Raw genomic sequence first — 27635 nt, 5'->3', positions numbered from 1 at the left:
CGATGTAAGGGCAATGTCTAGTCCAAGAAAAGTTGGAGGAACAGGGGCACTTAATCTGGTATTTGATCTATGGCTTAGGCCTTTTCTTTAATGGATGCATGTTTGATTCTTTCTGTATCAGTAACACATCTGTATGATAATGACATATTAGTTATGTTCTTAACAAAGTAACATCATATATCTCATTTTGATCACAATGAACATAGCTGAAGCAGAGTGATATATATGTGTGTGTGTGTGTGTATATATATATATATATATATATATATATATATATATATGTATATACCTATATATATACATATACACACACACACACATATATATATATATATATATATATATATATATATATATATATATATATGTGACTGATCTCTTTACTTTGTCACTTTCATAACAAGCTAATTAATTAAAACCACCAGATACTACGTTGTAATAGCTGGCAAATCATTTGGGATGTAATATATGGAATGATATTAAAATGTTTTGAAAATACATTCCAGACTAATATTTTCTCAAACACAAAATATTTTAATCAAGTTGCTCACTTGCTTTTAAATGAAAATAAACTGTTTGTCTGTTTCCCTATCTGTTAAACATGGTTATCATATTTATAACATGAATGAGAATGTGTTTCTATGAAACAGTATCTTGAAATTCCATTCACTTATGGTTTCACAAAGACACTTTGGGGCCCATTACAACTGGCTGGAAAACGTCCTCAATGTGGAACTAGCGGATGCATCGGTAATTAATTGAAAAACACCATGAGATAATGAGGTGGACCCTGAAAGTCCCCTGAGAAATGGTGAATTACAGGTGAAATCAGGAATACCACACCTGATTCCCTTGTTTGACCCTAATATTGTGCAAGGACATTTCAGCTGGTGAATTGAAGCACTCCCGACCTGAGATAATTGCATGCAACTCCTAGTGAAGGCCTTTTAATCACTAATTTGATCTTTATAACAGTACAACTTTACGGGCACCAGAGGCAGCAGCACTAGGGCCCAGATTTGCTATGGTATTGCGTCACATTTTTGTGGCACAGCACCAGACGTACTATCCTTTTTGGCATTTACTAAGCCACGCAAAGCCACTTTTTATGTCTATGCATGCTTTTTAAGTACAAAGTAACACATGCATTACTTTGTATAGAGGAGGTATTACATAGGAGGAGCATGGGCATTCCCATATATCCAACCATGTTTTTTGATGCAAACGCAGATTTACAAAGACTTGTAAACCTCGGTTTGCTCCAAAAAAATGCACCTACCAGACAAAGGAATAACGAGGAAAAATATCTTAATTTCTCCTTATAACTTCCTCATCAACGTGTGCTACATTCTACAGTATACATGGAAAGAGGAAGAAACAAGGAGAAATAAATGCAGCACATGTAGAAAGAGGACTATGCATCTAAGGATTGTTTTTGTGCAGTAGTGCTTCATATCTTTGTAAATATTGAGTATTTCTGCTCTCTCCTTTACATGCAATGCAGTGCAGCTCGTTCCCTTCCTGTGCTGAGCTACATGAAACGATAGCAACTGTGCCCCCCAATGAGTGTGCAAGCTTGCGAAGGTTTTCTCAAACTGTGTGAAGTTTACTTTACAAATTTGCAGTCTTTGTGTAGTTTGGCGGTTTTCCACCTCTAGAAAACACAAATAGCAGAAATTTCACTAACATGGGATTGCAGGAATCCAACTAAAATGTTCCCCTTTGAGTGAGGCAATTATCTTAAAAATATTTTTGCATTAAACTTCTCTCATACTTGAAGATGGTAAAATATGTAAATTTTGTGAACTACACCTATAGCTAGGATTGCTAATTTCATCCACGTTCAACTTGTCCACGCCTATTTAAAACAGGATCTGGATTGTGATATTTGCTTGGTTAGGTAAAAAAGCATTGTTGTATAAACTACGCAGGTGAAATCTTCCTTGTCGCAGATCTCTCATATTGAGGAATCCTATATTTATTGGAAAAGACATAATGAAATATTCCACTGAAAAGCATGTGAAATGTATCCTGATGTTTACAACACAATTATATATACATATAGACCTATTTAAGTAATCACAACTCTAAGGATGAAATCTCCTTTTGAAAAAGGGGCAGGTCATCCATGTAATGAACATAAAACAAATCCGATATTTGCAAGAAAGATCATATTTTAGTACATCATTGTACACAACATGCTAAATTGCTATGTGTATTTATCACAATATCGTAGTATGCAATCTAACTAAAATCTAGATCCATCATATTGTTTTGCTACTGCCCTGTTTAAAGGTAGGATCCAGAATTAGCCTACAATGGGAGCTTGAAGTGTGCTAAGCAAAGTGCAAACAACTCAATCGAGAAGGTTGTTACAGCCAATCAAGCAGGCATGGTAAACATTACTTATTCTCACTAGGGAAAGAAGAGAGAAGTAAGCAAGCATTATGAAACTTTATCACCAATGGCACTCTCAAGAATTTTCACAGATAACAGTTTCAACTACGAAGGTGTTTTCAAAGTGACGAACGTGGCTGCAATTTTCTGCTTGACGTCTGTTGATACCTACAGGGGAAAAAATAAGAAAGGTTTGCACTGATATGCAGTTCTACTGAAAACAAGAAAGCCTATGAAAACATGCAATGATTTAAGTTTTTATATGCAACACAGAAACAAGGAAGTTTATCCAAAAATTAAAGAAAGCAGATAGTCAACCAAAGTTCTTTATCATATCAGTGGCCATAGTACCCCAAACATTAGCACTATGGTAACAAATTAGGAATCAGATAATACGTCCAAATAAAACTGACTCACAAATGATGCAGGTAGCCTTTCCCACTTATATGAGTTAAAACTGCCATGTGGGGGACCAACTGCACCAGATCACGAGTGGAGCAAAATCCCCACTTTTCACGTGGACCACCAGAGAGCAGCAGAGAGTCATAGAGAACCGTAGCAGTGTCACGGAAAACTAACGGAGCGGCGGCGGCTGCAAACGCTGTGCCGCGGTGCTATTGAAGCTATTGGAAGACGCCAGGACCTCAGGGGGAGTAGCGCCTGTCAGGGGGGGCCTGGCCTCTCTTGACGGTCCCCAGAGCACCTTCGGTGCACTTTCAGAGCCTGCGGAGCTGCACCGAGATTCACCCCACCTACTGCCTGAGTCTGCGAACCCGCCTTCAGGACCCTTGCGCCTCCCTGGCTGACTCCCGCACTCGATTCGGTCTCTCCAGAGTGCTCGCAGCTTGGGAGCCGCCGTGAAATAGCCTTGCTCTTCACCCGCTTCACCCGCCTGCCCGTCTCCAAGCCGACACCTTCGACTGAGAGAGCAACGGTGCCAGCGGCAGGGTGCAAGCAGCTTTGTCCTGGTAGAGAGCCCGGTAAAAAGACTGGGAAGAGAAAGGACACCGGTGGGAGAGGTGTAGGCTGAGTGAACTGCTGACCTAACACAAGTTCCCCCACCTCTCAGTTTGATTGTCAGGTCGGAGGAAAAGACAGGACAGACCGGAGGAAAAAGGACCCGAACTGACCCTGAACTGCTCGAACTGCCCTCGACTGCCCTCAACCCGAACCCCGGAGCTGCAGCCCTTCACATCCGCGACCAGCGGCCCGAGTAGTGGGCTGTGGGCTGCCTCGGAGACGCTCTGGGTTCAAGCCGGACAGCCTGCTTGGGAACTCTCGGCGAGCTAACAGCCAGCTGCCTCAGGTTAGGCTGAGGGGGCTCGCCGGGTCAAAACCGCGCCCAAATTTGGCCAGTGCCGGAACGCACCAACCACGGCATCGCCAACTGAGTTGTTAGCCGTGTAGAGGTACAGAGGAGCAGAGGTGTGGAGAGGAGAAGAGAAGGTACCTCCAGAACCCCCAGAGGACGGAGGTTCACCAGACGGCGCCAACCAGCCAGGACAACAAGCTTAGCCCCCGTTGCCTAAACCGGTGAGAAACTTTAGCTGCTATTATTATTATTGTTAAATCTACATGTGGAAACAGTAATAAGATCAATAATAAGAACAACAGAAATATCAAGATAACTATAAGAGTGGACAACGGAGGAGGGCCTGGGCCACGGCTAAGCGTAGACTTTGGGCGCTGACTTTATTGGACGCTAGAAAATTGGCATGAAAACAAGCTAAACTAAGGCCAGGATCAATTGGCCAAGATTAACACAGCCCGCTCCCCAGCTAATATAGTGCTCATCGGATTTTAATCCAAAAGCCCACAACAGGGATAAACATGAGATCCGGTAGGACAAGAAAAGACTTACCTAGCACCAAACAAGCACAAAAAGCAAAAAAACCAACAAAAAGGAAAAAAACGCTAGACAATGGAAATTACGAATGTTGCCCTGAGGTTTTTGTCAATGGCGAATCGCACATCCAGAAAGCAAAAAACGCAAAGCTAGAGACAACCAGAAACTCTATACTACATTTAAACCCAAGCAATATAACAACTTTACCGGAAGATCAGATAGCCAACTGGAATCCAGGTCAAACCCCCCCCAAAACCTATTCAAAGTTAGCTGCGCCATCGCTAAACGAAACGCTAAAGCTAAATACAGCAACTACTTACCCGTCCTCCCATATCGTTGGCCCACGCCTAAACCCTGGAAACAAGAGCTTAATAAATATAGAGGACTCCCCCAAACAAAAGAACTTGTATTCTTTCCAACCCAAGATCTTCACCAAGTTTGCGTTTCTGAAAGACCCAGCATCCATAATATTCTCTAAGACAAGTGACATTAAAGGCTTGCAAACACCCTTATACCCAAGTAACTTTAAACCAAATTCTACCTCTGAAGTCGAAATAAAATTAAACCCAAAGCAAACAGTGGTACAAATCCACTCAACGGACTCACAAAACATCAACTCAAAACTACAAACAGAACCTGAACAAAACGAATCAGATAACAGGCATTTACATAACGCATTGCCTACAAAAGAACGTGACCTAGTAAACCTTGATAATTTAGAAAGGGCAAAAGACTCAAACTCAGGTCTAGTAGAAGCAACAGAAGTCCGCACTCCACCCGGTAATCCGGAAATAGCGGTCCTCGCCAATAAAATCGATAAAAACCAAAAGCAAATACAATCTCACTGTTCCCTATTGCAACCAATAAACGGAAAACAAATCTTATTATCAACGCTAAAGCAAGACCCTCTAAAAAATACAGCAATAACCAGACCTTATGAGCTCCCCACTAAACCAAAGGACCCTCACTCCCCGGAGTCTATACCTACACGCAGCTTACCATCACAACTGCCAAATGCCGACACAAGCATCAATCAGGCAAACGAACAGGTCCTTGAGAATCGACTCAACCAAACTTCGGAACAATCTCTTTTCTCACCTGCTAGTCCCCCCTCTTTAGACAGCTTAATAATCAAAGAATGCAAAAATCAAACAACTGATGACTTTCGTCCTTTAGAGACTACCCAGCTGCAATTTCCCCACAATCAACCACAACGACCGGCTGCTCAAGTACGTGAAGTACGACCAGATGGAAATGACTCAATTTTATGGCAGAGACATACGCAAACTAATAGAGACTGGCTCCAAAAAGATACAACACTCCCAGAGAAAGAGGAACGTGAAAGAGCCATAAAACCCTTATCGAGGACCAATCCGGCGACCACCCATAACTCGGACTATGAGATGTCCTTTTTAGCCTCCCAAGAATGGGAGGAACTAGTAGCCTCATATAACAACAAGCCCCAAATTAATACAACCAGAACAAAGGCAAAAGCCAGCGATAACTGTAAACAACCTAATGATGTACTCTGGGAAACAATTCTCTGCACTATGCAATACTCAACAGAAGCCTTAAAGTACCAGTCGCATAAAATGGACCTACAGCTGTCAGTTCTTCAAACCCTAGCAGAATTCACATCTGCTATTGACACAAAGCTGGCCGACCTAAATGGGTTAATCAGAAGAGGACAGGAAGCAGCACTCAACGACAAACTCTTTCGTCAAGACTGTTCCTGTGCCCCAATCATAGACAAACTCTCCATGCTACCGTCACTTCTCAGTGACATACTGTCTATAGCTGTCGTCACATCCCAAGCTAGAGGAAGTCCAGCCTTACTCGCAAAGGAGAAAACAAATACAACACCACAACATCTGGAGAGTTTATCTCCAACTGAGAGCCTATCACCAACTAAGCAGAACGAAATAGAGGAGTGCAGGGAATTGCAACCCCTTGAAGTCTCCCCTTTAGGGAAAGCGCCAACAAACAAACTGTCCCCAAGCAAGGAAAACACAGGAAAAAACATTGGTCGCAAAAACAAAAGGAAGGGGAGAAAAAAGAGGAACGTGCCTCCTGCCCAACCTCTGCTTACCTGGCTGTCAAAAGATCCCGGAGTAACGAAATCAAAAACAACATCTAATCAAAAATTAATTACGATCCACCCAGACGAAACCACCACAAGTAATCCTACTTTAACTGGAAAAATGTCGCAAAACGATATACAAGCTTGCTCCTATACAAACCACCCAGGGGCAAGCGTAATAGACAACGACACAATCAACGAATGCTCCACACTGGAAAGATCCCTAATGCCTATAACCCAGGAGTCTTATGACAACAAGGAACCTTCAATCAAGCAAATAAAGGTCCAAATACCAAATAAAGTAAATGAGTGCTCCCAAGACGAAGAGTCGATGGCAAGAACTCAAAATTACGAATCTTCGAAAACCCAAAACTCATCCCTACCCGGAGGCTTAGAAGACAAAGGGTTGTACCCCCAAAACAAATCTTTAAAAGAAAATGAAAAAAGCAGACCGGGTAACCCTGCACAAGACAGTTTCTCTCCACCCCAGGACGGACACGCGGCCTCCCTTAACAAACATCAAACTGACGACTCCAACGAAGCAGAGGCCTCCGAAACGATTATTTTCACCCCCAAATATAAGTCGCGAGGCCGGATGGACATCCTAAACAGAGGGAATATACTACGCCTGCTGCAAGCTATTCCATCACTAACGACGATCCATAGCTCTGACCTACTGTCTGTTGAATTCTTATCAAATTACAACTCAACAAACACGGAAGCCTCCAAAACAACCTGGAAAACATCGGAGATAGCATCTAGAATCAGTAACGAAATTACAATATTTCAACACTGGGGGGTTGCATTAACAACAGTCCCCAAACCACAATACCCAACCCCATTCCTAAATTTAAACAGTCCATGCCGCACAACGACGTCAATCCTAAGAGAAGCTAGAAGTTGCTCTCCAATAGTCAACCAACTCGCCCCAAAGGTTTCTGTGGTCCCGAATGAAAGGCAAGGCTTGCACCGGACCATTCTACTAACAAATTCAAACTGACAAAATACATTGCCTACACTTCCCACCTACAAGGGCCCTTATGAAATTAAAATAATCACCTGGAACATTAATGGCCTAAATTCCAAGCAAAGTGATCCAGAATTTTTGAATTACCTCAAAACGTTTGATATTATCTTGCTTCAGGAGACCTGGGAGGACACACCTTTTGACCTCCCAGGATATATCTCATGTTACAAACCAGCAATAAAGAATACCAAATTTGGACGCCGATCGGGCGGCCTACTCCTTCTCTCCTCTATACTTAAACTCGGTGAGATGCGCCAGTTAACAATCCAAATTACTTCCCCAAGTTGCATACTAGCCACAGTAATTAAAATGTCTCTTGACAAGAAAACCCAAAAGATAATATTGATAAATATTTACCTCCACCCGAAAAACAAAATACAAGCATCAAAGGAAGTGGTTAAAGAAATATCAAGAATAATGGAAGAGGAAAACACCGACAAAGTCATCCTGGCAGGAGACTTTAATATGCACCTCCTAGGGACAACACAGGAAGACGACCTCTGCCTTGACCTGACTGACATCTGGGGAGTCCCAAACCAAGGCATCCCTTTGGTAAATAAATCAACAAAGAGCTCAATACTCCTTCTGTCAGAACTTGAACATCTCAACCTGAGGGCAATCAATGGTCGCCTCAAAGAAGACAACCCCCCTGCGCCAACGTACCACTCACCTAAAGCATCAATGACGATTGATTATACCTTTACTACATTAACTATGTTCAACAAAATTGCATCGTTTCGAATAGGCAGTAGTACCCACAGCGATCATATGCCGCAAGAGATGGTACTTCACTCCACAGCTATATTACATCAGGAGGCTGAAACAGCCATTGTCCCTGTGGGAACATTAAACCTTCATCGTATTAGGTGCAACTCAACAAACATAGAAAATGTATCAGCACAGGCTAAAGACGCGCTGAAGGAAGCACAAGCCAATCTTGCTCACCCATTGGAAATATGGGAGACCTTCATTTTCTCTCTCAGAAAAAGACTTCTTGTAAATAAAAGCTCAAAAAAATACTCAAATGTACCGCCAAATTTGAAAAATATTAGTCCTGACTCAAAAAAATTAAAAACAACAATAAATCACACACTTCGACAGATACGGAGACAACCTGGTAACCAAAACCTGCGAAACTCTCTACGTGATACTAAAGCCCTCCTAAAAAAGAGAAGCTGGCTAAGAAAAACAATAAAGAACAATGATTTCTGGGTCAAACTGATTTACGATGCCAAACAAAAAAACAGCGCTAAATTTTGGCAATCAATAAACAAATTGCAGCAACCACAGCATTGCGGAATTAATTCTAACATTTCCGAAGAGGCCTGGACAAACTTTCTTTTCAACCACTTCAACAATAACGACGAACCAATAAGCCGCCCCAAACATCAAATTTTCGAGAGTAGCAACAAGGTCAAAAATCAACCAGCACCACCTGATAATTATACGAGAATAGCTCCAGACCAATACAAAGAGCATCCTAAAGAACCCTTAGCAGAACTGCCCGCAAATGGAGAGAATACGGCCCAAGCCACCAAACTGATAATGACCCAAATAGCAAAGGGCCGACCATCAGGTGCCCCGGGCCCTAACGGGATACCTCCAATACTGTTCAAAAGTGATCCGGTTTTCTGGAGCAAAGCACTGGAGCCCATCTTTCAATATGCAGTTATAAATTCCACAATTCCAGATTCATGGAGAGGCTCAATAATAAGCCTAATCTACAAACAAGGGGCTAGGGCTGAACCAAAAAATTATCGCCTAATAACCCTGATTGATACAGAGGCCAAATATTTTGCAGGGCTCCTCCTAAAAGATATATCTACCTGGGCTGAAGAAAATAAGGCAATACCTATGACCCAAACTGGTTTCCGAAAAAGGCAAGGAACTATAACCAACATAATGGCACTGACCCTGCTCATGGACGCTGCCAAACAGGGAAAATACCCGCTTTTTCTATGTTTTATAGATTTTACAGCAGCCTTCGACCATGTTGATCGTACCAAGCTTTGGCAAAAACTCGACAACCAGGGTATTCCTCCCAATCTACTTTCCCAAATAAGGAATCTGCACACTAACACATGGGTTAAGATAAAACTTGCAAACGGTGGTAAAACATCAAGAAGAATTCCCACCTCAAAAGGACTCAAACAAGGATGCGTCTTAGCGCCCATGCTATTCAACTTGTTTCTTGCAGACCTACCAGAGATACTGAGCAATAGCGCAGGCCACGCACCCAAACTAGGAAACGTTCCTCTACCTTGCCTTTTATACGCGGACGACTTGGTTTTGATAAGCAGGACCCCTGTTGGCCTTCAACACCTACTGAATGCCACCTTAAAATTCACAAAAGAAAACTCCCTAAAAATAAACTATAACAAAACAAAAACCATGGCGGTCAATTACCACAAGAGAAAAGACCTCAACTGGTTCCTAGAAGGTCATCACCTGGATCAAGGCACCAGCTATAAATACTTAGGGGTCATACTGGATCAAAATAACTCAGGAAAACCACAAATAGAAGCCGTGCGGAGAAAGGGGGTAACAACATATTTAACAATTAAACCCCTTAAAAAGCTCTTGCCGGATATGTCACTCGATCCCTTGCTTACGATTATGCAAGCAAAATTTCAGCCAACCATATTCTATGGGAGTGAAGCGCTGAAGGGAAAAGATGCCGCAACTCTTGATAACATAATATCTAAGGCATATCGCGCAATTTTCCACCTCCCTAGAACGGCCTCCCCTGCCCAAATTCGACTAGAATTCGGACTTCAAAAACAGTATTTAGAACGTATGGGAGCCTATGTGAAATGCTTGCATAAAATTAAACACGATGACAAGGGTACCCTGAATGAGCTACTCTGGACAGAACTTTCCTCTCCAAGAAAAACACCGGCAAACGAATACTTTCAAGAAGCGATCAAACAGCTGAAGTTATCAGAACTGTGGGAAATTCAGAATAATCATCAAGTTTTTAAAAAATCAGTCACAAAGGTAACCCGAACTCTATCTGCAATAGAGGATAAAAAAACCCTAGCTAACAGATCCCATGGCTGGATGGTCTTACACACCTACAATAAATTAACACCTCAACCCTACCTGAAAGTGGGCTTGAAAATTATTATAAAGGAAAAATTCCTCAGATTAAGACTGGGGGCAGGCCCCTTCAATCAATTCCTGCCTCCCTGGGAGAGAAAAGACGAAAACGAGCAATGCCGGCTATGCAGTAATGGTACAGAAGATGCAATCCATATTATATGTATTTGCAAGAAATTAAAAGACATCAGGTGTACCCTTTTAAAACCTGTCTTCATAAAATATGGTGTCAGATCATGCAGACAAGCATTAATGCTGTGTTTTAACCCAGATCGGGTACAGCTTAATTGTAGACTGATTAAATTCCTTGACATTACCGCAAAGAGACTAAAAAACCTGGATTGTCTCAACAATTGTATTGTCTGTGAGAAATAAGTTTTTGTATATAGTGATTTTATTATGGAACGAGCGGAATTTTATTGTTGTATATGCAACGGTTTTAATTAATCATGCATAATAAATAAATACCAAATACCCACCCATGTGAAAAATCTGCCCTCCAAAACATGATAGCCAATGGCCTATTGATAAAGGGCAAGATGTATCATTATAATGGTCACAAAACCTGGTTGCAGTTTTTACAAGTACAGAGTTTTGTGATGCGATCCATGCACTAATAGCCCAGTTCATAAAATTTAGAATTGGAGTAGTTCACAATCTGACCTACCTACTAAGTATTCAATCAAGATTATCCTTCAATCATAAATTCAAAAAAACAAATATTTCTCCTATTGTACACAGTTTTCCCTTTAATTACCAGTCCACCAGGGCCACACTAGAAAACCCAGCCGGCCCACCACCCTTCTGGCAAAGGAAGTCTCAGAGTTGAAGAAATGTTAAAAACTCCATGTGACGAAGGGGGCGTGGCTAGCCAACACCCAAGATGGCCGCAGTGGAATAGGGCTCCGGCCGGCCACCGACTAACTCTCCCCTTTCATCCATCACATTTATCTGTCTGCCCACATTTCTAGATGCCGCCGATGCTCCTAGCGGCAAGGATCCGTCCGATCCATCTCCGAGGCCAATCTGACCCCGTTTGCCGCTACAATCAGCAGCTGAAGTCGCTGGCTGGGAGGAGAACGAAGATTCGGCCATGACATTGCACGGCTTCTCCTACCACTGGCTGGTGCATTGGCAGCATTCGGCCCTGGGGGATGCCCGGAGAGAGCCGACTTCATTACCAGCGGCTGTCACTTTACTCTCTTCAAGACCGGAGGCTCACATGGGCCTCCGCAAACTGCCGGTGAGTGGGAGAGACCCGTGGTGCTTGAGGCACGGCGCCCGGGGCGCATACATTACACGGAGGTCCACAGCATTTCCTCAGTGGCTGCCCTCGTGTAACACGGAAGGAGGCCCCTGTCACTGTGCACACCCGCTATGCCCACAAGCGGTACTGGAGCCCATTGGTGACACAGACCTGCCGGAGACGCTTTCCTTGCCCCCCCTCTCTTTTCTGTTTGGCTCTGCGGGGGGCCAGAAGCAGCCGCCTTGCCCTGGGCCCATTGACTTCTCAGGGTCCATGGGACCTCACGTGACTGTGCCACGACTGCATGGGTAACTATCACCGCCATTTTATGCTCTGACCTGCTACCTTAAAAAGAGACACTGGCGCAGCTGAACTGACCTCCATTGTCTGTTGTCCTATATATCCTGTACTCTCCACTCCCTTTATACTGTGATTCCCAGTACGGGGTGTGGAGCGGGACACAATGGCCACAGCAAAAGGCCCCAGACAATCCGCTCTGCAAAAACTGTCAAAATTTGCCCATTCCAAGCCCGATGAAGCAAGAAGGTGCGGAGGCGAGGCAGCAATCTGAAGGTGGAAGCCCAACACTGCTAGACAGCAAGGAGGCTGTCCAGGGAGTCCGTACAGCACTGGAACTCAAGATTGACACTGTCTCTATAGATGTCAACCTCATCCGCTCTGATCTGAGGAACATGGGGGAGCGGGTCAAGGTGAATGAAGGCTCTATCACTACACTTACGCACTCCACGACATGGCTAGTAACGACGGTCAAGCAACTGCAGGCCCAGATGTCCGACCTGGAGCTTCGACTGGAAGATTACAAAGGGCGCGTGAGGAGAAATAACGTGCGTATCCTGAGGGTTCCCGAATGGGCGGAGGGACAAGCGGCAGACCTGTTAGTTGAAGACTTGATCCAAAATCATCTGCAACCCAATCCCTCTCCAACTATTTCTCTGTCGAGCGCACCCAAAGGGTGCCTGGAGGCCCCCCAAAGCCGAGCGCTTCACCGCGTCCCATCCTGGCGCGGATCTTCAATTTTCGCGACTGGGACATCATCCTTCAAGGCGCGAGAGTTAGACCTCCTCTCAAATTCTAAAACTCGAGCATCACCTTTTTCCCAGACTTCACCTATAAGGTGCAGCAGAAACGTCGCTCCTTCCTGGAAATAAAACAGGCACTTAGGAGCGCCATGCTTTTTCCAGCAAAATCGCGTGTACAATCAGATGGTAAGTCGCTGTTCTTCCAGTCCCCGGAGGATGCCTGGGACTGGCTGGAGAGGTGGCATTCCTCCACAGACCGTGGTGGCTCGTCCCAGGATCACCCTCATGGTTCCGACCGTCCTCGGGAAAGATTGATTGAGTTCCTCAGACACAGGTATCAGCAGACCTTGCAAGGCCTGGGGCCCCACCCCATATTCAGTGTTTCACCATGGCACTGACTATAGAACTTGCCACGATACCTGGTTTGGGGGGGAAGGTGCACCTTGCAGCCGAACATTGACTAACATTTGTGTTGTTTCCCCTAATGAGCGCTCTAGGATCTCTGTTAGTGTTTAATTGCGGCCTGATTTTAGGGAGGGGGGAGACATATCACCCAGAGTGATTGGAGCTATGTCTTCATAGTTTGGGGCCTCGAGGTCCTTTAGGTTCCAACTTGGACAAATGTAACTCTCCTTTAAGGGGGGAGTGTCGAATCTTGGGGTAGTTTGGATGTGTAGCCTTCCCCTCTACATGGTTCTCATTATGGGTATGCAAGCGCTCTGCAAATTGGGGTGGTGGGCAGTTCTGAGTCCACATTGCAGGGAGGTGGGGTGGGGGGGTTCCAGGGTGTTTTTCTAAGTGTTTTTTTCAATTTTTCTTATGTTTTATGAGCAGTCTGTCTATTAAGGTCACCTGCAACCTCGGTGGGGTTATTGGCACGCATGACGGTCTACCCTACACACTTCTGATATGGTTTTGGTGTGGTCCAGCTCACAGAGTTCCCTTTATGGTCCACTGCATCTCCCCGGGGGGTTCTGACGACTTTTGTCACGGGTCCTCTGTGACCCGCTTGTTCCCCTTTCCCGGTGTGGTGGTGTGTCCTATTGCACGCTATCGCTCTCTTAGCCCTGTGGGAAGTGGAGCTCTTGTTCTCCATGAGTAGCATTCCTATCGCCTCTCCACCACTGGGTTGACTTAAAATAATCTCTTGGAATGTGAACGTCATGGGTGACCAAATTAAGAGTGGGATAGTCACCACACCCCCGACTTCTGTTGCTTCAAGAGACGCATATTCCTGGCACCACATACTGTGCACTAAATCGCTGGGGTTATAAACTGCTTGCCCATGCGGGTTACACACGAGGATCCAGCGGGGTGGGCATTCTTGCATGTGCCTCCCTTCCTTTTCAGGTTCAGAAAATCACATGCGACCCCTCTGGCCGCTTTGTCACGGTATCTGGACGGTAGGAGGGCCGCTCCCTCAACATAACCTCATTATACATACCCCCCAAAGCTACACTCCTCCACCCTGACTGACTTGGGCCCTCACATGTTGAATCTACCTGAAGGCTACACTTTACTAGGGGGGGGACTGTATCGCTGCCCTGGCCGGGGACTTAGATCGCTTCCCACCCTGACAGGTAGAACCACAGGAGAAACTTGTGTCTTGACTTTATAACAGCCATAGGACTGGTAGATGCGTGGCACACACACAACCCCTCGGGGGTCCATGGTAGTATGTCCCGCATAGACTATTTTTTCTGCCAAGCCCCCCAGCTTTCTATGTTTAGTAATATCACCTTTTTGGCCAGGAGCATCTCTGACTACTTTCCTATCCTAGCGTACTACGGTGGGGTACCTTCTCGCTCTCGCCGCGAGATGGCCCTCAACCCATGGTATCTGAGGGTGCCGGAGATACGGGACAAACTGATACAGGCCACAACAGATTATTTCGCAGAAAACAAGGGCTCTGTTGAATCGGATGTGATGCTCTGGGAGGCATATAAGACGGTGATCAGAAGATGTGGGGTGGCGGCAATGGCAGGTCACCAGAAGGAGAAACGTAAGCAATTGGAGGATATAGAATTGGAAGTGTCCAATCTTGAATGCGAAGTAATCACATCCGACTCCCCCGATACCTCCCACAAACTTGCAGTGAAACAAAAGGAATACAGCGATATAGCTAAAGATGCAGCCCAAGCGCATTACCGGACCACTCAATATTGTGTATATGAGATTGGAGATAAGACCAGCAAACTGTTGGTATGGCTAGATAAGCGAGAGTTGGCCAACAGGTGGGTGGCTGAAATTGTTGATCCTGATGGTGTGAGGCGATGCGACCGAGATGGGATCGCCGATAGCTTTGCTAACCATTGTGAACGCTCTACGTCCCCACTTCCACCTTCACGCAGGAAGAAGCAGCCAAACTGCTTTCCACCCTACCCCTACCAAGATTGGGCCTTCCGGATGTTACTGACCTCGACACCACCTTGACCCCTGAGGAAGTTTCTAAAACGATTGGTGCGTTGCAGTCCGAGAAGGCCATGGGTTCTAGTGGCCTTCCAATCGAGCTTTACAAAGCAGTCTCTCTGGTGCTGGCTCCGTTTCTCATACGGATATATGATGAGAGTGTGGATCGTGGAATCCTGCCCGAAACACAGAGATTAGCTAATATTGCGGTCATACACAAGAAAGGGAAACGCCCGGACCAATGTGGTTCATATGGACGGATTTCTCTCCTCGACCCAGAGGTCAAAATCCTGGCCAAACTTCTGGCCCTTCGCCTTTCACCTAACCTCCATAAATTAATACACCCGGACCAATCCGGTGCTCAATCTCCGACGCCTCTTCGGAGTGCTGGGCAGGGCCCCCACCATTCAAGAAGATGCGGTAATTGTGTCCTTAGATGCCAAAATGGCGTTCGACATGATGGAGTGGCCTTTCCTGTTTGCCTCTCTGGAAAGGTATGGCTTTGGCCCATGTTTTTTTCGGCCTGGGTGTGTCTGCTATACGCTAAACCCCCGGCTCGCATCTAAGTTAACGGTGGCAGATTGGCAATTTTTGATTTGGGGAAGGGTACGAGACAGGGTTGTTCCCTGTCACCATTGCTGTTTGCTCTGGCCTTAGAGCCCTTGGCACTGTGGAATTGAGGTGATCCCTCTATCCGCGGACTGAATTGGTCCCCGGACTGGTCAGACAGGATCTCCCTCTACGCAGATGACATTCTTTTATATTTGGCCAAACCCCGGTCCTCAATCCACGTGGTATTGCATATTCTCATCCTATTCGGCAAATATTCGGGCTACACCATCAATTGGGACAAGTCGTTGGTTTATGTCCTCAGTGGGGAGCCCCCTCGACTTCCCCCGGGTTGCGGCGCTGCCATAGTCACAACCGGCTTCTGTTACCTGGGCATCTATGTCACGAGAGATGTAGATGTCTTCCACCAGAAGAATCTCCTCCCTCCCCCGCATCACCTCCGGGCTGACGTGCAGCACTGGAAGACACTGCCCCTTATTCTACTGGGTAGAGCTGCCCTCTTTAAAAATGATGGCACTTCCTCGTTTCCTTTATGACCTACAGAATACGCCCTACCCCATCCCGACTCAATATTTCCACACAATTGATTCAAAGATCCGTTCACTACTGTGGAATGGCAGCACACCCCGAATTGCCCTGACTAAACTCATACGCAGCTGGTATGACGGGGGTATTGCTCTCTCTGCAATTAAAACTTATTACTGGGCCTCATAATTAGTGGTTATCAATCATTGGGCCCACAGTCCTCCTACGGACCCAGCATATAGGATGGACAGGCTCAATATGGCTGCGGGCAACTACTTGCAGTGTTATATGGGGGGCCTAGGCATCTGCCCACCTTTACTCCGACCTCCACCACAGTTTCGATCTGGCACGCGGCAACTGCCATGCTGGGTTGGAAAGGTAGATTCACGCGGGTTACTCCGCTACTGCAATCTTGCCAATTAGGTATGCTTTCGGGTCAACCTGGGTTTGACAAATGGGACCTGATTGGTCTTTATGCAGTAGGGGACTTGTGGGCGAAAGGTGCGATGGTTCCGTTCGGTGAGTTGCAAGTAAAATACTAGCTGCGTGAGATGGAAACATTCCAATATCTTCAGGCATTAAGTAAGGCCTTTCCCAAGGGTTTCAATTTACTCGTTTCTTTACCTTTACAAGATAGGCTTCTCGACGACTACCTTCCAGATAAGGCCATCCCTTTGACCTACCATAAAATACTCAATAATTTACCTGAACCTCTCGATTAACTCAGCGCGAAATGGTCTGACGATGTGGGGGATTTACCTGATGAAGATTGGAGGGATACCCTGGCATCTCCCAGGGAGGTGGCGATCCGCTCTCGTTTTAAGCTTACACAGCTTAAAATACTCCACAGGGCCTATTACACCAGCACGGCACTTGTTAAAATGGGTCTAAAGGTCTCCCCGCTCTGTCCCCGAGAATGTGGCTCCTTGGGTACCTTCTTGCACCAGTGGTGAGACTGTCCAGTTCTTCAGCAATATTGGAGTAAAATCTTATCCACCATGTCCCAAATATGCCGAAAATCCATAGAAACCTCTCCTCGAATCTGTATCTTAAATATCTGGGACGCCAATGACCTCACCAGCACCGAACAAATATGGGTTTCAATGGGTTGTATCATAGCCAAACGCAATATAGCCAGAACATGGAAGGGGGGAGTTGTGCCCCAGCATAAGGACTGGGCAGAGGACATGGACTGGTGCATGCAGGCCGAGAGGGTGGTATATGAGAGCAGAGGATGCCCAGGCAAATGGACTAAAATATGGGGGCCCTGGAACGAAAGCAGAGTGTTTCTGTGCACCTCCTTCAATGATGATTCCCCATTCAACGTGGATAAAGAGACACTTTAGCGATTTAATGTCAATGTGTGACCGAAGTATTATCCGTGACGTTTTCTTTTATTTTATTGACTACATGTACAATGTGTTTAGTTTATGTGATTTGCTCATTTCGACAACTGCTCTTCTTTCTTGTGTTGGTGTTTTCTTATTGCATTATTGTTTATTGTTTCTCTCAATAAAAAGATTTATTTAAAAAAAAAAAAAACCTTGGACCTACATTATATTCTTTTTGGAGTTCATAAAAAGAGACAATACCAGTATAGGAATAAAAGTCCCCCAGCCTAATAAGGCTGAGCTCTTTCCAACGAGAAATGCAGAGTTATTTCAAGATGGGCTGCCATATAGGAAGGACAGGAATTAGCCTTCACTCAAATTTAATTCACACAATGGAGGCTGGTAATCGAGATTCTACTAGTTTCTTTCACCATCAACTATGTAACTTGAGTGATGGATTATTGCTGAAGAACTTTGGGCCCGATTCACAAAAGTAATCTGAGACAAAATGCTAACTTTACGACTTTCGGTATTCACAAAAGGCATTTAGTAGTAGTAAAGTTAGGATTCCTAACTTCACTACTACTAAACTGAGACAAAATCCTAACTTTACAACTTTCGGTATTCACAAAAGTCATTTAGTAGTAGTAAAGTTAGGATTCCTAACTTTACTACTACTAAGGGCCAGATGTATCAAAGGGTTTTGCCCATTCTGTGTCTATGGGGAAATGTGTTGATACATATGGCCCTAAATGCCTTATGTGAATACCGAAAGTTGTAAAGCTAGGATTTTGTCTCAGATTACTTTTGTGAATCGGGCCCAGTATTTAGGACTTATTATCCAAGTTTAGTTTTAAACAACTATGAGAGCATCCACTCTGCCACCGCTTTAAGACAACCCTGGAATTTTCCCAAAACATCATCAGCCACCTAATAAAAGGATGAGCATAAGATACGTGTCATCTTCATATGGCACAAGTTTCAGTCTGCAAGGTTCCACAATTTCTCTAGCGGGGACATCTATATATATATATCTCAGACCGAACCACTCCAGGACCCTGTGTCTCAGATACCTGGAGGCAGAAGCAGAAGGGCACTGATCTGTCAGACAAAAAGGATTGCAACCATTGTCTGGCCAGAACACAAATGCCTGCCTTTTCTAGGTGTTCCAAGAATATTGTGTGGGACGCAGTGTCAAATGCAGTGGACAAGTCCAGAAGGACTACAACTGTTGTGATGCTGTGACCTAGTCGACCTTCTTAAATTCATCTACTTCAAGTAAGGTAGTTTCAGTGATGAAGCCAGCGCAAAATCCTGATATGATAAAATGCTGTGGAGTTGCTCATTAGCCATTTTTTTCCAGCATTTTGTAAAGTGTCAGTAGAAGGGAAATTGGTCTGAATTTACTTGGAATAGAGGGATCAGCATTAGGTTTCTTTAAGAGTAGTAGTACCAGGGCTCTCTAACAACTTAACAGAACAATTCAAGGGGATCATTTATGAGAGGCTAGCGCTGCCAGAACCACACTTTTTTGATGCTCTGGTGTCGCGAGCCTCTCAATCATATCTATGAGGCAACACTAAGACCCTCTTCATGGAATTAAATGGCCTCATAAATATGGAGTATGACAAAGCAGCGCAAGTCACTGCCTTGCCTTACTCTGCATCAAGGAGGCGTTCCATGCGTGTTGCAGTGGGTTTTCGCATGCAGCACCCATGGATTTTGACACTGCCCGAGATTTACTTAATCAAGTAGCTAATCAAGTAGCTGAGGCAGCACCAAAGCCTCACGCCTCCGCAGAGCAGGTGTAATGAGGAGAGATTTGTATTTCTCCTAATGTTGTCCTCTTTCCATGTGTGCTGCACAGAGAGAGGAAAACGCCTCTCAGGATTGCTTTTTACAGGAAGGTACCCCTTCCTCCACAAAAAACAATCCTGCCTGCAACGGAGGCACATTTGCACCATGGTGCAAGGGTGCCTACATTGGCACTCGGCAGCAAATTGTGCACCAGCACCGGTGGAAAGGACAGGAATGCACCGTATTTCATAAATACAGTGCATTCCTGCCCTTTCACATTGGCATAGGGCATCGCAGCAAGAAGACTTGTAGCACTGTTCTACGCCAATCCCTCATAAATTAGACCATTAGTCTCAAGAAATTGATTGAAAAGGATGTTGACAGCTAGAGTAATAGCTTCAAGGGAACCTCCAGTGTCAAATTTAACATGCTTTGTCTTCCACAAATGCCTATGCAGACCTAGGGACACTTTTAGTGTGTGCTGGTGACTGAAAATCCTTAAGTTTCTGGAAGAATCTCCCAATAGAGAGTAGAAAGTACTTGCTGACTTTCCTCCAAAACAAAAATATCTATTATGCAGGAAATTTAGCTGGTGAACTTCACTCCTTGTGTAGAGTTTCCTTAAAAAATTAAAGAATTTTTAGTCATCACTGGTCTTAAAATGAAGTATTTAATTTTGTTCCAGGCATTAAGCTCTAGACAAAACCATCTCAACCTTGACAGGTTTTCACAATTACTTGCTCATAAGAATTTACAAATAAGAAAACCTTTGCTATGTTTGGAAGAGCAGGAGCAGTGCCATAAATAAATGGATTCCCGCCCTGCCATACTGTGGTTCACCCACTGAGAAATGGTCACTGAGAAATCATTTTACACAAACTCTGATGAAACCAGTAGAAATGCCAAGCCCAATGGTAGCATGACAACCATTTGGAATTTCACAAAGCCTACAGTGGAGAGCCTTGTGCAACAGCTCCCTTTGAGGCTTGGAGATCCCTGCCCGCCTGGTGGAAATCTCTAAATCGAGTGTTGCAGCTGGTGGCCTGGTAGTCCACCACGCATGATCTATGTGACCCGAAACCTCATAGTTTACATCACTTTGGTTCATAGATTCCTGCTCTATCACACCCGAATGGTTTCTACTACTGTCGTATTGTGCTTAGATGGGACTCAGCAAGGCTGAGACTACTTTGACATCAGTACATTCTCTTGATGACATGTTATGAGGCTAAAGGTGTGAGGAGTGAGTTGAAAGCTGGAGAATGTTGACTGCGTCTGGCTGGAGCGGTTTGGTTTCCGTTTTTCTCTGGCTAAGAATAAAGTTAATGGAACACAAATGGTTTGGCAGTGACTTTATTATTACACTTTAAGCGACAATTTGAACAAGCCAGACGATGTGCGTCAGAGATAAGAAACCCAAAGAAGAACCCACGGTTCTTATGAAGAACATTAACATTCGAGGAGAGGCGCCTTACAAAAATTTGTGAAGCAAGTGTATTCTAGGGACAGGACCATGCTGAAAGCAGATAATCGATGGAATACTGCTGTTCAAGTCTTCCTTTGTCTTCCTGCATGTGTGTTAGGAGCACGACGCGCATTAAAGGTAACGCGCCGAATCGAGCTGCAGTGTTGTTCCCCCGCTAATGACTGCCTCAGGTTGAAGTACGCTTTATTTTTTAATAAATTGGAGGTACTGTGAGGAGGTTTGGTCCCTGGGTGAACAATATTGTTTGGGCAGCTGCGATACTGCCTCACAGGACACTAGAGCGCAGTTGGGCCCTAGCGCGTGTCAGTGCCTCCTGGTGAATGCACGAACGCAGCAATCAGCAGGTGAACTTAATTACCTCTCATTGTCTGCAACCACCTTACTGGACACAAGATTTTGGTGGGGGCCATTCGCCAGTCAGTGCCTCCTGCTGGACACGCAAACGCACTATTCAGTGTGTGAGCATAATTTCCACTCATAGCCTGTGTGTCAGAACATATTTCGAACTTTGGTGCGGATGCTCCAATCTTTCTACGTGCGTGATGCACCGGTGGATCGCAGAGTGCCTATGTCAGTTCATGCTGTCCACACCCCTGAGGAAATAGTTTTGTGCCTTTTTTGGATGCATCACAAATGGAAGTCAACTCTGATTAACCCCTTCCCTGCTAGGCCTTTTCCCCCTTGCTAAGCCTTTTCTTGGCTATTTGGGGTAGTTCGCGCTTAGGACCCTGTAACTTTTTGACCACATAAGGTACCCACGCCAAATTTGCGTCCTTTTTTCCAACATCATGGGGGATTCTAAAGGTATCTAGGGTTTGTGGATTACCCTGGAGGGGACTGAGAAATAAGCCAAAATACAAGTAAATTTGTTTTGTTGAAAAATTGGAAAATAGGGCTACGGATAAAAGCGTCTGTTTTTTTCCCTGCAAATGGTATCAAGAAAGAGGTTGTGGTGCTGAAATCACCATATTTCCAGCCTTCAGGGACAAGCAGTTTTTTGTCAGAAAACCATCATTTTTTACACAGTTTTGGCATTTTTCTGGGACATAGCCTATGTTTGCTATTTGTTGTGCTTTCAACCTCTTTCCAGTTAATGGAAGAAATGGGTATAAAAGCAATAATGGATCCTGGAAAGCTATACATTTTAGAAGAGTAGACAAAATTCTGAATTCAGCAAGGGTTCATTTGTGTAGATCCTTCAAGGTTTCTTTATTGAAACTAACCGTTGAATATAAGTTGAAAAAAACAGCCATTTGTGTCAAAGTTTTCACCTGTAACTTCTTCTAATTATGACAGCTGTTTGAAAGCAATATACCATTACAACCGCTGAACCTTTCTGCTTGTGGAGATATATAGGACTTGTAGTTTCACCAAGAACCCAACGAACCCAGAGCCAATAACTGAGAAGCGTCTTGCAATAGTTTTTTATTATATACCGGGTATATAGCAATTAATTTGAGAAAATATATACATGGAAAAATCGGTATGAAAGACACCTATGTATTTCTGAAATTGGAACAAAATGTAGAGTTTAGAAACAGTAGATATTTGCAAATTTCCGAAATTGTGAGTACCCATACTAGCATGAGAATTATAGGACATTTTTCAAAATGACTTCTTTTTTACACATTGTCTTTCATTTGGAAGGTAGAAATGCATCAGAAGTCAATAGGTAATAACAGTTGCTCTACAATTCTGTGTTACCCTAAGTCTCCTGATAAAAATGGTACCTCACTTGTGTGGGTAGGCCTAGTGACAGCGACAGGAACGGGCTCAAAACGCAACGTGGACACACTTTATTTTTACAGTGCAAACTGACCGTTTTTTGTAAAGTGACAAGCTGTAGATTTTGAACCCTAGCTCTGCCGGCACCTAGGGAAACCCAGCAAACCTATACAATTTTGAAAACTAGACACCCAGGGGAATACAGGATGGGGTGACCTGACTGACTCTCACCAGGTTCTATTACCCAGAATCCCTTGCAAACCTAACAATTTGTAAAACAAAACATATTTTCCTCATATTTCTGTGGTGGAAAGTTCTGGAATCTGTGTGGATCCACAAAATTCCACCCACCCCGTGTTCCCCAAAGTCTTCAGAGAAAAATGGTACCTCACTGGTGTGGGTAGGCCTAGAACCCATTACAGGCAACGGCCTAAAACGCAACGTGGACACACCACATTTTCACAGCAAAAACTGACCCTTTTTTTGCAAAGTGCCTAACTATAGATTTTGAACCCTAGCTCTGGTGGCATCTAGGGAAACCTAGAAAACCTATACATTTTTTAAAACTAGACACCCATGGAAATTCAGGATGTGGTGACTTGACTGGCTCTCACCAGGTTCTATTACCCAGAATCCCTTGCAAACCTAAACATTTGTTAAAAAAAAACACATTTTCCTCACATTTCTGTGGTGGCAAGTTCTGGAATCTGTGTGGATCCACATAATTCCACCCACCCCGTGTTCTCCAAAGTCTTCCGATTAAAATGGTACCTCATTCATGTGGGTAGGCCTAGGGCCCATTATAGCAAACAGCCCAAAATGCCACGTGGACACACCACATTTTCACAGCGAAAACTGACCCTTTTTTTGAAAACTGCCTAGCTCTAGATTTTGAACCCTAACTCTGCCAGCACCTAGGGAAACCTAGAAAACCTATACATTTTTAAAAACTAGACACGCAGGGGAATCCAGGATGGGGTGATTGGACTGGCTCTCACCAGGTTCTGTTACGCAGAATCCCTTGCAAACCTAAAATGTGTCCAAAAAACACACATTGTCCTCACATTTCTGTGGTGGAAAGTTTTGGAATCTGTGTGCATCCACAAAATTCCACCCATCGCACGTTCCCCAAAGTCCTTCGCAAAAATGGTACATTACTTGTGTGAGTAATCCTATGGTCTGCGAAAGGAAATAGCTCAAAACGCAACGTGGACACACCACATTTTCAAAGTGAAAACTGACACTTTTTTGCAACGTGCCTAGCTCTAGATTTTGAACCCTAACTCTGCCAGCACCTAGGGAAACCTAGCAAACCTATACATCTTTGAAAACTAGACACCCAGGGAAATCCAGGATGTTGTGACTTAACTGGTTCTCACCAGGTTCTACTACCCAGAATCCCTTGCAAATCTAAAAATGTGTCAGAAAAAACACATTTACCTAACATTTCTGTGGTGGAAAGTTCTGGAATCTGCGTGGGTCCACAAAATTCCACCCACCCCGGCTTCCCCAATATCTTCCAAGAAAAATGGTACCTCACTTGTGTGCTAAGGCCTAGTGTCCGCAACAGGAAACTGCCCAAAACGCAACATGAACGCAACACATTTTCACAGTGAAAACTGACCCTTTTCTTGCTAAGTGCCTAGCTGTAGATTTAGAACCCTAGCTCTGCCGGCACCCAGGGAAACCCAGCAAACCTATACATTTTTTAAAACTAGACACCGAGAGGAATCCAGGATGGGGTGACTTGACTGGCACTCACCAGGTTCTGTTACCCAGAATCCCTTGCAAACCTAAACATTTGCCCAAAAAACACATTCCTCACATTTCTGTGGTGGAAAGTTCTGGAATCTGCCTGGATCCATGAAATTCCACCCATCCCCAGCCTACCCCAAAATCTTCCGAGAAAAATAGTACCTCACTTGTGTGGGTAGGCCTAATACCCGGGACAGGAAGTGGCCCAAAACGCAACGTGGACACACCACATTTTCACAGCAAAAACTGACCCTTTTTTGCAAAGTGCCTAGCTCTAGATTTTGAACCCTAACTCTGCCAGCACCTAGGGAAAGCTTGGAAACCTATACATTTTTGAAAACTAGACACCCAGGGGAATCCAGGATGGGGTGACTTGACTGGCTCTCACCAGGTTCTGTTACCCAGAATCCATTGAAAACCTAAAAATTTGTAAAAACAAAAAAAACACATTTTCTTCACATTTCTGTGGTGGAACGTTTTGGAATCTTTGTGTATCCACAAAATTTCCAACACCCAGCGTTCCCAAAAGTCTTCCGAGAAAATTGGTGCCTCCCTTGTGTAGGTACACCTAGTGCCCAAGACAGGAAATGGCCCAAAACGCAACGTGGACACACCACATTTTCACAGCGAAAACTGACCCTTTTTTTGCAAAGTGCCTAGCTTTAGATTTTGAACGCTAACTCTGCCAGCACCTAGGGAAACCTATCAAACCTACACATTTTTGAAAACTATACACCCAGGGGAATCCAGGATGGGGTGACTTGACTGGCTCTTACCAGGTTCTGTTACCCAGAATCCATTGCAAACCTACAGATTTGTTTAAAAAAACAAATTTTCCTCACATTTCTGTGGTGGAAAATTCTGGAATCTGCACCAGGTTGTTCTGTGATAGGTAATTTTGAAGTCGCTTCAATAGGTTTTGGGCCCTTGCCTGTCACGGGTACTTGACCCACCCACACAAGTAAGGTATCATTTTTCTCAGAAGACCTTGGGGAATGCGGGCTGGGTGGAAATTTGTGGATCCACACAGATTCTATAACTTTCCACCACAGAAATGTGAGGAAAATGTGTTTTTTGGACAAAGTTTGAGATTTGCAAGGGATTCTGGGTAACAGAACCCGGTGAGAGCCAGACAAGTCACTCCATCCTGGATTCCCCTGGGTGTTTAGTTTTAAAAAATGTATAGGTTTGCTAGGTTTCCGTAGTTGCCGGCAGAGCTAGGGTTCAAAATCTACAGCTAGGCACTTTGCAAAATAGAGTCAGTTTTCACTGTAAAATGTGGTGTGTCCATGTTGTGTTTTGGGCCGTTTCCTGTTGCGGGCACTAGGCCTACCCACACATGTGAGGTACCATTTTTCTCGGAAGACTTTGGGGAATGCGGGTTGGGGGGAATTATGTGGATACACGCAGATTCCAAAACTTTCCACCACAGAAATGTGCGGAAAACGTGATTTTTTTGGGGCAATTTTTTAGGTTTGCGAGGGATTCTGGGTAACAGAACCTGGTGAGAGCCAGACAAGTCACCCCATCCTGGATTACCCTGGGTGTCTAGTTTTAAAAAATGTATAGGTTTGCTAGGTTTCCCTAGGTGCTGGCAGAGTTAGTGTTCAAAATCTACAGCTAAGCACTTTGCAAAAAAGGGACAGTTATCAGAGAGAAAATGTGATGTGTCCACGTTGCGTTTAGGGCTGTTTCCTGTTGCGTGCACAAGGCCTACCCACACAAGTGAGGTACCAGTTTTCTCGAAAGACTTTGGGAAATGCGGGGTCGGTGGAATTGTGTGGATCCTTGCAGATCCAGAACTTTCCATCACAGAAATGTGAGGAAAAAGTGTTTTTTTTAAAACTAAGTTCGAGGTTTGCAAGGGATTCTGGGTAACAGAACCTGGTGAGAGGCACAGAAGTCATCCCATCCTGGATTCCCCTTGGTGTCTAGTTTTAAAAAATGTACAGGTTTGCCAGGTTTCCCTATGTGCTGGCTGCGCTAGGGTCCAAAATATACAGGTAGGCACATTGACAAAAACAAGTCTGTGCCTGGTGGGCTTTCTGCTGGCCCAGAGGGGAAATTGCAGGGGTGAGGGTTGCCCCAATTTGCCCCCTAGGGGGACAAAGACTGTGGCTACTTTTTTTGGCAGTAGGGGCATTGGTATGCCTATTCTGGCAGCCCTGACGCATAAAACAAAACAGCGTAATCGCTGGTGCCTAGTGGGCTTTCTGCCCCCTCTGAGGGTAGATCAGGGGCCACTATCCCCATCTGCCCCCCGGGGGGGGGCAGAAAGACTGTGGCATTTTTGGGGGGAGATGTGGTAATTGGCATGTCCATTTTGGGCTGACCTCACCCCTGAATTAAAAAAAAAATACGGAGGCCTTGTGGGCTTTCTGCCCCGGGGGGCAGATTAGGGGCTATTGCCCCATCTGCCCCTGGGGGAGCAGAAAGACTGTTGCATTTTTTTGTGGGGGGGCATGACCTGCCCATCTTGGGCAGACCCCACCCCTTCAACAATTAAAAAAAAATCCCTGGTTTTTAATGGGGGGCAGAAAGACTGGAAATTTACGGGGGTGGGGGCATTGTCATGCCCTTTTTGGGCAGCCCCCACCCCAACATCAATTAAAATAATCCCTGGTTGCCAGTGGGCTTTCTGCCCTCCCGGGGGGAGCTTGGGGGCTACTACCCGGGCAGAAAGTCTGACATTTCTCTGGTGGGGGGTGCGGCCATTGCCATGCCCTTTTTAGGCAGTGCCCACCCCAACGTCAATAGAAAAAGTACCTGTTTTTTAGTGGGATTTCTGCCCCCCAGCAGAAAGACTGACATTTCTGTGGGGGGGGGGGTGAGGGCATTGCCATGCCCTTTTTGGGCAGCCCCACCCCAACGTCAATAAAAAAGAAATCCCTGGAGTCTAGTGGGGGCAGAAAGACTCTTGTGCCCAAAACAAAAAGGGGGAGCAAAGGCCCTTGCCCAAGGGGCCGCTCCCCCTCCCTGGTGCTAGTGGGTGGATCCCTGCTTGGGGATCACCCTCCTATGGTGATCCCCAAGCAGGGATCCACTAGGGAAGGGTACCATTGGAAAGGGGAGATTCTCCCCTTTCCAACGATACCTCTCCCAAACTGTTTCGTTGCTCGGGGGACTGAGATAGCCCCACGAGCACTGAAACACTAAAACCGAAACTAAGTTTCAGTTTAGTTTTCAATGTAATGACAACAGCATGCCATGAGCACGATCGTCATTATATTGAAAACCAGGTTAGGGCCTCTGGAGGTTGGGGAAGCTCTTCCCCACCTCCTGAGGCCCCCCACCAAAAAATG

At 44.9% G+C, this 27635-nt stretch overlaps 1 protein-coding gene across 1 annotated transcript in view; it reads right to left on the bottom strand.

Annotated features, from left to right (window-relative positions):
- Nucleotides 1-1942: 1942 nt before the first annotated feature.
- The window catches only part of ITM2C (integral membrane protein 2C), a 288035-nt gene continuing 262342 nt past the window's right edge, over nt 1943-27635 (bottom strand). Inside the window, exon 6 of the mRNA XM_085635007.1 lies at nt 1943-2565. Within this exon, the coding sequence (XP_085491133.1) occupies nt 2474-2565 (92 nt within the window). The 3' untranslated portion in view covers nt 1943-2473. The remainder of the gene's footprint in view (nt 2566-27635) is intronic.

This window comes from Triturus cristatus, chromosome 11, assembly GCF_964204655.1.
Source record: "Triturus cristatus chromosome 11, aTriCri1.1, whole genome shotgun sequence".
Lineage (NCBI taxonomy): Eukaryota > Metazoa > Chordata > Amphibia > Caudata > Salamandridae > Triturus > Triturus cristatus.
Note: the sequence above shows the minus strand (reverse complement) of the source record. Positions and strands in the feature narration are given on the sequence as shown.